Genomic DNA, 12,677 nt, shown 5'->3' with positions numbered 1-12,677 from the left:
GGGTTCGACTCTGAATACTTGCTGAATTCACTGTATGTCACAATGCTATTTTAGGAAGAAACTGTAAAAGTCTTTTATCATATAGTGCTATATTCTAGCAAATGACCTTGGGTCATCCAGAAAAAGAACTGCAGTGTCTTATGACTCTGTGGTCTGATTTCCAATAAGTGAAAACCATCGTTACATAACTTTGAACATCTCTGCTTGATGAGCTTCTTCCTTAGTGGCTAAAATTGTACCTTTCATCAATGCTGGGACTGCTGTGATTAAAAAGAAAGAAAAAAGAAAGGTGGCTAGTGCAATATAAAAAATGGAAAAACCAGATGACCCATTCAAGGTCAAAAATAGGTCACAGAGATTGCATGTGAAGAGCGAGTGTGCCCAAAATACTAAAGAAAATATTTTCTTGCCAATTTATTGATGACACCAAAAATGATTATACACTCCTATGATTTCTGTGAATATTCACTAGCATGCCGAACTGTTCGCCCTTTAAGCATTTTTCTCCATTCCATTTTTGAGTCACGTTTTGATGAAGAAAAATAAAAAAACAGGAAGATGGAAGATAACCTGGAGACAATTTTCGACTGGGGCAATTTCAAAGTAAGGTCTTGTCAATGACTCAGATTAAAGCTGACAGCCTTTCACATTACGTAGATGTGGACTGGAACAGGATAAAACATTGGGAAAAACCAAGCATCTTACAAACAGAAAATGCACCTCATCTTTTCTGACGCACATACTGTATTGACCAAGTTTTTCACTTAATTCTGCCTTTATAAACTTATTTTTATTTATTCCAGGAACATGAAACAAGGTTTGAGGAATGAACAAACACCTCTTTTTTTTCTCAGAAGAAAATGATAAATAAAAAGGGCAGAGAACGCAAACATGAACACAGTTCACTTTTACACATCAACTGAGATGAAGTAGTCTTCCTTTAGGGCCTCAGGAGCAGACAGTCTTGTAGATGAAATCAGCAGCTTCGAGAGGAGCTTGTGCAATTTGGCATCCTGTCAGAGATAAAGGTTTAAAACATTTTGGAGTAATCATTTTTCAATACTATTTATCCGCTCTTATATTCTACATACCAGACCCAAACCACAGAACTCTACATTTTGATGCTCACTCTCTAGAGATCCGCTGAAGTCTGGAACATGCAGCTGTGAATAAAACAAGACTCCATTACTGACAGAAAAAATGTGTGGTTTTTTTTTAATTACACATTTATATACTTCTACTATATTTTACAAACTAGAAATATGTATTCATTTTTGTTTTCATAAACTATAATTTTATAAAATATAAAAAAGACAATAAATAAGAACATAGCAGGTCAAAAGTTTTGAATAAATAAGAGTTTATGCTCAACAAGTAATCTTTTTTTTTTTTTAAAAACAAGTAACAAGTAATTATATTAAAATAATTGTGAAATCTTATTACAATTTAAAATAAATGTTTTCTATTTGAATGCATTTTAAAATGTAATTTATTCCTGTGCTGGAAAAGATGGATTTTTATTACTCCAGCCTTGAGTGAAGACATTTATAATGTTTCAAAAAAAGTTCTATTTCAAATATAGGCTGTTCTTTTGCCCTTTCTATTCAAGAATCTTGAAATAAATGTTTCACGGTATCCACAAAAACATTAAACAGCAAAGCGACATATTACAATGATTTCTAAAGAGTCATGTGACACTGAAGACTGGAGAAATGGCTGCTAAATATTCAGCTTTGTCAACACAGGAAGAAAGTAATTTTAAAAATATGTTATAAAAATCTTTTTTAATTTATTTTTGATTAAAAAAAATAGACTTCTTCAGAAAATGATTATTCTAGACTTTTAAATGATAGTGTAAGCAAACAAGCAAATAAGTTCTACCCAGAGCATGATGCCTCCAAAGGCATACATATCACTGGCTGGGGAAGGCGGCTGACGCTGCTTCAGTTCTGGAGCCACCAGACTGATGGAACCAGCCACCATCCCGCTGTCAAACACCCTCTGCTCCTATAAAAAACAAAATAATCAAAGGATTTAATGATCAAGACCAGGTCTGCTTCCATTTAGTTTATTTCCCCAAAATGTACATGAATCCATAAAATCACTGAATACGCTGGGGCTTTTTTTTTTTTACACTCACAGGTGTCTTTGTGAAATCATAATCTCCAACAATGCCTTTCTCTCGGCCGATGGCAAACACGTTGTTGGGATGCAGAGATGCATGAGTAAGAGATGCTGCATGAAGACCCTGCAGTCCCAAAGCTACGCCCTTCATCACCTTCCTAATCTCCTACATTGCAATAACAAAAAAAATTACAAAAAAAATACCTTAAAAAAAAGTTAGCAAATTGTTTGAGGAAGCACCAAAATTCTGGCCATTAATACTAGATAATGAATAACTTTTTTAATTAAAAACTAAAAAGAATAAAAATGTGCTTTTAAAGAACTTTATATTAAAGGTACAATTTGTAAGATATTTGCTGTAAAATATCCAAAAACCACTAGGCTAGTGTTATATATTTTGTCCAGCTGATTACTTACAATCTCTCAAATGTTTTCAACTACTTGTAAATCATGAGAAAATTCCCATTCTAAACAGTGACACGGGGCAGTGCAGTCGCCTGTCAATGACGTTAGTTACCCTTTGTTAGCCCCTTTACTGACGTAGAAACCACATGACAACAGTGTCGTGGACAAATGAGTTAGTAGCTTCGCGTCAAACTTCAACTAGAAAGAGATGCCGATTTTGCTTGTGTTTTACTTGACAGGTGAGTTGTTTTGATTCGTATCTTTACAAAAAACATATGCTATTAAAACGATCAACAAAATTAGTATAATGGGGCATACAAGCCAAACGCGGGGCATCACGTCTCTAGACCCGCGCGTGGACGTGTCTGATCCATAGTCTGATCACGTCTTTGCATTGACTTTGTATGTAATCTACTTGCGCAAATCGTTGAACTCGCGTTAAATCCATGATTTATCTTTCCGTCTGATTGATGGCCGTCAGCGGTTGGGTAGAAGACAACAAATCCCATCATTCCACGCTCCTCCTTAGCGTCATCAAACCACGTGATTGTTATTGTTTTGATAGTGCGCCATCTAGTGGCAGGTCCTACAACCTGTACCTTTAATCTGACAAACATTACCACTTGTCTACAGTGTCGACAAATGCATTTGGTTCGGATGCACTTACAGAAGAGGACAGTGGAGAGGATCTCTGAATGGCCCGGAGACTTCCATTAGAGTAGTGTGGTACCATGACGTATGCCAGTGGATCAGACTGGACAAAACAGAAGACACTTTACGCATGAGCTGAAACATCACAAAATGTTTAGGTCCACTCTGCTTTATGAAGTCAGAATCTAGTATAGTAAAAGATGAAAGACAACTTTGCCGCAAAACAGTGCCAGGAGAGGAACGGTTGTGGCGGGACTCTGCTGCTGAGCTCTGTGATAGTGGGCAGCTTGTTCAAGCATCTTCACCTCTGACTCTTCATCCACAGCATAGCACTGCAAACATCCCTCAACTCTTTTACAAACATTCAGCAATGGACAGCAACGATATCTAGATATTCAATATCTAACAGTATATCCTGGAAAACATGTATCACGGATTCCACACAATATTAAGCAGTTTTCAACATTAACAATACAACTACTAATACTACTACTACTACTAATAATAATAATAATAAAGCACTCCAAAAAAAAAAAAAAAAAAAAGTACTAAATTGACCTATGCAATGCTTTCTGAAGAATCACGTGACATTGAAGCCTGGAGTAAATTTTACCATACATTAAGATGCAGTTACATACATTAAGAATACAGTTATTTTAGACAATATTAATGCATTACTGCAGCCTTTGTAAGCTTAGAAAAACATCCTACAAAAAAACATTAAAAGATTTCACCAACCCATTTAAACATTTGAACGGTCATGTATATATTCAATTTCTTTCTTTGTGTGTGTGTGTTTGGTCACTTAATATAAAAAAAAATTGGAATATAAAGTTTAATGATGAGTATGTGTGTTCCACACTTGGCTTTTAGTGTACATATATTCTCACTGTACTTTTACCAAAACAAAGCAAAGGAACATTCTGGGCTATAACCAACCTTCAGGACTATTTTCTGTCCCTGGAAATCTGTGCTTAGAAGAGGTCTCCTCCCACTCAGCTCTCTCATCGGGTCCGCGTCAAACATGTCTCTGTCCAAGCTCTTCATTAACAGTCCTGCAGACCTCTGGAAGCACACATTTGCAGAAAAAGATCAACCATCACTCTGTTCCAATGCTCACAGACCTTAAACATACATCCTCCATCCTCTGTAGTCAGAGAATATTCCCAAAAAGAAAAGTTTACAGTACACTTGGCTCATACTGTAAAATTCCAGTCATTTGTTATAGCACATAAAATCATGCTAAATGAATAAATACATGAACTTAAAACACTGCACATTTCTTAAGAGAAAACAAAGGCTTTGGTATTGGTATTGACAAAACAAGAACTCACCCTATAGCCATTGATATCTGCATCAGGATAGATCATCGGCAACTCAGGAAAGCCTCTTTTCATGAGGTCACACAGCATTATCTGTACATCAACACAAAATAGATTTCAGGTATTAACAAAGTAATTTGACCTTCAACACACAACTAATGCACCATAATTTTTTTTATTATATATTTTATTTAACAATTCAGCCTTTTACATTTCTATCCCATTGGAAACCACTGTTCTAAGGTATAAACCGTATTATGTACAGTAGCTCTTTGGGTGGACTACAAATCTAATAAAACAACAAAGTATGGCATCCTGCATGCCTGAATAATGTATTGCCATTCTTTTAACCGTGTCTGCACTAGAATCTAAGCCCTGTATCCAAGAATATAAAAGATCTTTAAACGCATACATATTGCTTCTTTTCATGGCTGATTTCTTGAAAGAGAGCATTTCTGGTCTCAGCGATCTCCTCCTTCTTCTTAAGAATCTCTGGCAGGTCCAGTTCTTCTGCCTGCAGGAAACTCAAACTGATAAACTATCTGAGCTCCCAGCACTGTGTACATTTTGTGTTTTCAGAGCACATTAGTTGGGGATGTTCTCACCTCCTCCAGACAGCTGACCTCCACCAGTTTCCAGCGCAGCTGAGATCTCAGGCTCCTGATGCGCTTCTTCACTGCAAACAGCTCGTCTGCTTTAGGAGGGCCGCTCTGCCACTGCTGTATTTCCTGCTTAAACTGCAGTTAAACATTATGACTGTTAAAGCTAACAAATAAAACTGATAGTGAAAATTATCATGCACTGGCCAGCATAAGAGACTTCTCAAAAACAAACTCTACACAAAAAAAAAACTCTTACTAACCCGACCAAAACATTTGAACGGTAGTGTGTATGTTTTGATGAATCTCGATAGAATCAGCTTCTCAAAATTAATCCAAAGAAAGAACCTCTTACCTGTGTGTTGAGTTCGTACTTTTGCCTGACCGCATTTAACATACTTTGTTCTCTCTGGATGCCCTGCATGGCTTTATTAAAGGCACTAAACACCATTTTCCTCCCTTGATCATCTTGTTCCTATAACAGTGAGAAAAATTTTCCATTCAGTAATTGTGAGTTTTGTTTTCAATATCAACATCTGATATTGCACAGAATAAAGTCCCTTGAGAAGACCTGGGTGTTTGTGCCCATGCTCAAGAGAGGGAATGCACACTGAAATGCAGATATAGTGTAGAAAAATGTGAAGATCAGGAAAGAAACTCTTACAGAGGATTCAGTACTGAGTTCTTCACACAACGCTTTGTCAGCATTCATCAGGATCTCTTCCACACAGTCAGCAACATCTTCTTCGGTCAATGATGTTTTCTCCATCAAATATGAAAACTGAAACAAAGGATTCATCTTATAAAGCAGTAAATAAAGTTCCTTGATTCTACAAACCATGTTTTATAAAGCTATAAAGGTAAACAATCACCAACCAGGTTTACATTAGCAAACATACCTTGCTAAGCCTGGTTGCCCAGCTGCTAAGAGCAAGGAGAGCTTCATCTGTAGCTTTTCGCACATTTTTGATCTTCTGTTGTTTGTGCTCCTTCCATTCACAGAACTTCTCAAAAGAGCACTCTTCGGTCTTCTCCCCCAGCATAACGGAGCTTAACATTGCCGTCAATGAGGATGCAACTTCCTATATATGCAGACGACACAAATTGCAGTAATGAAAAGCTGGCAATCTGCACATTTTAAGCATTTTTTTGTTTCAATTTATGGCCTTTTCACACGTTTATTAAGTAGAAAACAAGAACCTAAAGAAATATATCTGATACTTTACAAAGGCCTAATCTGACTAAATTCAACACTAAACTATCTCTGTGAGAAATTGGGAAAATGGTGTATTTGTAACCAGTTTTTTTTCTTTAAACTGAAATAAAATGTAAAAATATTAGATAACGTAAACCTATCTTAAACTGAAATAAAATAGGTAAAAAAAAAACTATTATAAATGACAAAATAGCATAAAATTACTAAAACGAATTAAAAGGCTGAAAATATCAAATCAAACACTATAATATAATGCTAAATAAAATAAAACTTGTTTGTATATACTCATACCTTCAGCCTGTGCAAGCGTTCATTGATTGGCAGCTTGTCCACCTCCTGCAGGAAGTCATCTACAGCAGCTAAAAGCGCACCTCGAGCCTCATTCCTAATGTTCACCAGTGACTCTACTTCCACCATCTGACAGAACACACACAAGCAGTCTGAGAAGCAATGCCACAGTCAACAGAAGACAATGGAAATGTAAAACTGTAATACAGTTGAGAGGCTCCTAACAAGAACAGTTCTCTCACACTGGTTCATTCACATTCATTGATTGATCAAAAGAATGTACATTTTACTCACGGTCTGACAGCCTCTTAGATTCTCCAAGGTTTGATCATACACGTTCCACGCAAGGTCCAGCCTCTCGGAGCTCAACGGCAGTGAGATCCTGTAGTTCATGATGATGGTGATGGACTCTAATAGGTGATCTTCATCAGAGGAGCATGCACTACTCTCCCTGAGGTTCAAACCAATCATTTTAAGTCAGAAACATTGTCTAAATCAAGTCAGAAGTAGAAGCAAGTATACATTAAGCCACTAAAACGGGACAAAAAGAAGCATTTAAGAAGAAGAAAAATGATTTTGCCTTAGTTTCCTCAAAGAATCTACTTTCTTAGCCAGCTGGGATATTCTGTTTGCAATTGTTGTAGGATGATTATGTTCAGTCTCTTTTGTCTTCTCATAACTCTCCTTCAGCATCTGCAAAGAACAACCCTTTATACACATATTGCATTGCAGAATGCAGAACAATGTTACAATATGAGATTTCTGATGTGTTGTGCTCTGCAGGTAAACAACTAAGTACATACTATTTGCACTACAAACAGTGCGTTTATAGTTACAATAATACGATAAGAAATTGCAATATCAAGCAGCATAACAAGCCGTTTTGTGCAGCAGAAAATAAATGGAAATGGATGACACTGGAAGCCAAGCACATTCAAGATGGATGCACATTCATAAAATGAGGTGGATGTAACGCACTGAACAATAAGGTGTGTGAAACAGCTCATGGGCACCTGGAGCTCTAATTTGGCCTCCTCTAGCTGCTGCCCCAGGAGAGACGCATGCTGCTGGATGGCACTTTCTTCCTCTTTTAGCTTCTTGATCTGCATATCTTTAGCATTTATCACCTCTCGCATCATCTGAGTACACATAACAGCACAGCGGTCACAGATTGTCTCAGGCGGTAAATGGTAAATCATTTGAAAAAATGAGAAAGAGCCACCTGTAGTTCAGACTCGGTTTCATTCGGCACCTGCTCAATATCCTGAGAGCACACCTGCTGTGCATTTGCATCCGTTTTTGAGGACTGGATCTCAGTAAGAGGTTCCTGATCTACATTCAGTTTCTCCAAAGGCTGGAGAGCAACGCTGGTTTTCTGCTCCCTAAAGCATGTAGAAAAACATATAACTCAGAACATTTATGGAGAGATGTTCAGGATAATCATGTGGATGCTATATCCAACTGCTATGATTAAAGTAAATAGCAATGTTATCCTTAAAAGGACAGTCCATTTAAAAATGAAAAGGATAGTTCCCCCGAAAATGAAAATTCTGGGTTTATGGGTTTGGAATGACATGAGGGTGAGTGATCAATTACAGCGTTTTCATTTTTGGGCAAACTATCCCTTTAAAATGATGTCATCATTTACTCACCCTCATGTTATTGAAAACCTGTGTGACATCCTTTCTTCTGTGGAACACACATACACACAAAAAAGATATTCTGAAGAATGTTGGTAACCAAATGGTTTAAGGTCCTATTGACTTCCACAGAATGTACAAGAAATCCAACATTTTCAACATTCTTCAAAATATCTTCTATTTATAATTTAATAAAAATGAGTAAATGATGATAGAATTTTCATATTTGGGTCGACTATCCCTATCAATGCTTCTAATATAGTCTGTGTGTCTCAAAACGTACTTAATAATTTGAGGCTTCTGATCTGAGAATATTGGACGCAATTTGGGCATGCATCCCAATGAAGAGCCAAGTGTGTCCAACTCCCCTGGGGTGTTTCTGCTGGGCCACAGTCCTGGGCACTCCTGCAGGTTTACTGTGGGAAGGGAGTTCTCCCTGTTTCCTGGGAGACTGACTTTGGCGAACTTAAATTTCAATAGTTCCTCACCAATGTCAAGATTCCCCTGGAAGGCTTCAACCAGGATGATTCCATCAAAGCAAACTGACTTTTTATGGACACGCAACTTTTTTCCATGAATCATATTGTGAAGGAAGGACTTCCCCTGATGACAACACAGTCAAATCAAATCAAAAGCAAAAACAAATATCAGATGCATTTAAATTCACATTCATAGGTGAACAGCCCATCCTTCAAAAACTGTTTTGTCAAATACCTGCGAAAAAAGTGGGGAATCCTGCTCGCTCGACACATGAAAGCCCCAGAACTTGTACTTTTTCGCAAGTCCTGTTGTCTGCAGTTCTTCTGGGAGTTCGACTAAATCAGACCGACTGACAATCTCTGTATTTCCATAGTCAATGTACAAAATACAGAACTGAGGGAAAAAAAAGACAAATCAAAATCTGATATTCGTGAGAACCACATCAGTATTTAAACAATAAAAAAACAGCCTTAAAGTAACTTTGTCTACTATAATAAAAAAAATTACACATCAAGAAATGAAAACCACAGTCATGCATCATTCTACATATACTGTTTTATTATTCTTTCGCCGGGCTGCTATACTAAAATTACTCAATCAGCAAATAGTCCTATTCATTATTTTGAATACCACCTGTTATCAGATGTTTTTGGTCTCTGAATAAATTGACATGGGTCACAGACACTAAACATGATTTTTTACATCCATTTCCGAATAAAGTCTGGGGCCACTGTCATGTCCAGTAAAAGAAATCATTTTGACCCACTTCGGATTATAAAAAGTGAAGTGAAGTGACATTCAGCCAAGTATGGTGACCCATACTCAGAATTCCTGCTCTGCATTTAACCCATCCAAAGTGCGCACACAGTGCAGTGAACACACACACACACTATGAACACACACCTGGAGCAGTGGGCAGCCATTTATGCTGCGGCGCCCGGGGAGCAGTTGGGGGTTCGATGCCTTGCTCAAGGGCACCTAAGTCGTGGTATTGAGGGTGGAGAGAGCACTGTACATGCACTCCCCCCACCTACAATTCCTGTCGGCCCGAGACTCAAACTCACAACCATTCGATTGCGAGTCAGACTCTCTAACCATTAGGCCACGACTTCCCGACTTAAAGTGCAACAGTGGCACCCGCTTTTTCAGCAGCCTTGTTTCTGGAAGTATTTTCCCCCTGCTTTAAAAAAAAAAGCCAAACCATCTAGCTACGAGGTGAATCACAACATTACAAACTTTGATTTGAATCCAACAAATAGACAAAGGTACAAGACTGTGAATGAAAATGATGGAGAAATATACAGTAAAATGGGCTTTTACTTCCGGAATTATTATAACTATTACATCCCTTGTTGAGGCTGCTATCTGATTTCCCACCCTCACCTAACCGTACTGGGGCATGAGGGAAGTAATAAATAATAAAACTGAGGTTTGGAATTTGGCACAATGGTGGATCCTTCTTGATTTTCTCAGATTTTTACACACCTTGTCTTCTGATTGCTGTTGCACAGTACACCTGTACCAGCACTTGTCCTCTGAATATCGTGCCCCATAGACCTACACAGAAAATGGAAAAGAGTCATATCAAATCTTTTTGACTTTTCCTATTTGACCACATATTACTCGCCTTGTGTGAACTCGGTCTTCCCATCAGTATAGGCGCACTAGGGCATTTTTCTGTCAGCATAACATTTATCTTCTCATTTATTTTGTCTGTCACATTCTGGTGAAACAAAATCAACCAAATTAAAAAAAACTCTTAAAATATATGTTTAAGTAATTTACATTTTTCACTCCATAAACTAATAATAGCAGCTAAATCAATGTAACATTAGTCAGACACCGAAGAGATATTGTCATGTCAAATTGACTTGGTAAACAGTAGCCTAAATATTTAGCTTACCTGAGCCCAAAACGTGATGGCATCAACAACATGAGTGACAACCACCAGTTCCACTGCATTAATAAAAAACAATAAGCAAAATTAATTAAACAAACATTAGCTCGCAGGTACGACTTCGAAAGCCACGAGAAAAGCGGCAACTTACTTTTTTCAGGCTGAATCACGGACTGCTCCATGAGATTTGCCTAAATCAACAACATGGCAGCCGATCGTTTTAGCTTTCCGCGAGGCTCTAATGATAGTAATGTTAGTTTTATTTTAAATATGATTTCGTCTTACCAATATTTAGAAACCTGCTACTGGAAATTTCCTTGCTAGTCCACAGATCGCTCAAAATCGCAGCCGGTTTGTTCTGTTAATGGCTTGCTTATAGCGAGAAATATAATGGAAACTGTTCAGTTTTAAGAATGAAGAAAGTTTATTCAAGTTGCCTACCTCGGTTAATGTTAGTGTTTTGTCTCTCTAAGTGAATAAAGTAACCTACACAGGATATTTTAATGCTGATTGCCAATGGCCGATATTTTAATTTTAACTACAAATGAAATGTATTTTAGCTAAATGTAATCTAATAATTCAGACCTTTGATAAAAAAATAAAATAAAATAAAATCACATCTTCGTATTAGTGACGTCCGATCGCCAGCCGTTGCAAATGCAAACTCGAACTTATAACTCAGATCTTTTCAACGAATCACTTGAATCGATCTGAGCGAATCGATGACGAATCAATTTTGAGCAAGTTCACCAATCAACAACTGAGAACCAGGGGTGTAACGATTCACTCGGTTTCTCGATGCATCGATTACAAACCCTGACGATGCATATGCATAGATCTTGAAACATGCCCTGCATCTCAATGTTCAAACTATCCATCCTAAATAGTATGTTAGATTAGAGTAAGTGTGTCCCAAAGCATAGTATGTTGAAAAGAGTATACTAAAAGGCCTCAGATGGTCTACTATTTCAGATTCCAGGAAGATTCTTTAAGTGTGGATCAGTGCACACTCTAAAGGCAAAAATTGCCCACAATCCATTGCGCTTTGGCGAAGGACATGTGTGGCAGAGAGGGTTACAAAAAAAGGTTTTAGCTACTTATAATCAGCATTTAACCTGGTAAAAAATATCTATTTATTTATTGTTAATAGAGAATGGGAATCTACGTCACACCCCATCGATTCTGGCATGTTTAACTCACACTGGGGCCCGTTCTTCGTACGTCGCTAGTTAGCTGGATTTGATTGTTGACGATTTGGCGTGATCTTAATTGTATCATTTGGCTCTTTGAAGCTCATCCTGTTGCTGTCATAGCAACAGGTCCTTAAGATTAACTGATACTCAAAATAAGTCCACTGCCACCACTACTTTATTACAAGAGTATCCTACTGATCCAGGGACAATAATTCAAAATAATAATGATTAAAAAATATATTAAAAGATAACATAATAATGTAGTGTAGTCCATAATAGCTATAGACACAGCCAGATTTACTCACTGAAATTTTTATTTGTCATAAAATAATTACTTCATAGAGTCATGCATTAAAGGATTACTCCACCCCAAAATGAAAATTTTGTCACCTGCGTACTGCTCAGATTTGTCAAAATGGCACGCTGATTTGGAGAGAAACAGAGTAGAAGAATTGTTGAATAAAGTTGTTATTTTTGTTTTCTTTGTGTACAAAAAGTATTCTTGTCGCTTCATAACATTACAGTTTAAACACTGATGGCAGATGGACTATTCTCACGATGCTTTTCATACTTTCCTGGACCATGACAGTGTTATTTATTTGGCATTCTATGGGACAGTCACAAGCCTTCCTATTATCATCCAAAATATCTTAAATTGTGTTCCGAAGATGAACAAAGCTTTTACGGATTTGGAATGAATGTTGTCACGTAACCAATCTGTCCAAATATAAAATTAAATTAATAGCTAATTATTACACTGAAATAAAAATGTAAAGACTGTACAAATATTATAAATCATGAATCGAAATAATTGGGAATCTTGTAAAAAATAAAATAAAAACATTGCCCATTAATCTAACAT

The 12,677-nt window shown here is 37.1% G+C and overlaps 1 protein-coding gene across 5 annotated transcripts; it reads right to left on the bottom strand.

Moving 5' to 3' along the window:
- Positions 1-768: 768 nt before the first annotated feature.
- On the bottom strand, positions 769-11,301 carry LOC132102821 (serine/threonine-protein kinase 31-like). 5 transcript variants are annotated; one of them, XM_059507492.1, is made up of 26 exons: positions 10,908-11,301; positions 10,774-10,813; positions 10,629-10,681; positions 10,353-10,448; positions 10,211-10,282; positions 8,960-9,118; positions 8,734-8,848; positions 8,529-8,661; positions 7,828-7,987; positions 7,619-7,744; positions 7,191-7,298; positions 6,900-7,061; positions 6,609-6,734; positions 6,001-6,183; positions 5,766-5,882; positions 5,457-5,576; positions 5,108-5,239; positions 4,915-5,016; positions 4,515-4,595; positions 4,120-4,245; positions 3,393-3,512; positions 3,197-3,283; positions 2,141-2,290; positions 1,882-2,007; positions 1,092-1,163; positions 769-1,013 (listed from the first exon to the last, which is right to left on the bottom strand). In XM_059507492.1, exons 2-26 carry the CDS (start codon positions 10,802-10,804, stop codon positions 909-911), a joined length of 2,862 nt encoding a protein of 953 aa, XP_059363475.1. In that variant the 5' UTR covers positions 10,805-10,813; positions 10,908-11,301; the 3' UTR covers positions 769-908. The 5 variants fall into 5 exon arrangements, with proteins under 5 accessions (XP_059363475.1, XP_059363472.1, XP_059363473.1 ...); XM_059507489.1 differs by having other exon boundaries at positions 8,529-8,848; positions 10,908-10,994; positions 11,113-11,301; XM_059507490.1 differs by having other exon boundaries at positions 8,529-8,848; positions 10,908-10,990; positions 11,113-11,301.
- Positions 11,302-12,677: the final 1,376 nt, after the last annotated feature.

This window comes from Carassius carassius, chromosome 24 (assembly GCF_963082965.1).
Source record: "Carassius carassius chromosome 24, fCarCar2.1, whole genome shotgun sequence".
NCBI lineage: Eukaryota > Metazoa > Chordata > Actinopteri > Cypriniformes > Cyprinidae > Carassius > Carassius carassius.
The sequence above is the reverse complement of the archived record's forward strand: the minus strand, read 5'-3'. Positions and strand labels throughout refer to the sequence as shown.

Coding starts and splice junctions, on each gene's coding strand:
- LOC132102821 (XM_059507488.1), bottom strand. CDS start 10,804: ATGGAGCAGTCCGTGATTCAGCCTGAAAAAA. Junction 8,849..8,959: donor ATTCCCCACTTTTTTCGCAG/GTATTTGACAAA, acceptor TGTTGTCATCAG/GGGAAGTCCTTCCTTCACAA. Junction 4,246..4,514: donor CAGATATCAATGGCTATAGG/GTGAGTTCTTGT, acceptor GTGTGCTTCCAG/AGGTCTGCAGGACTGTTAAT.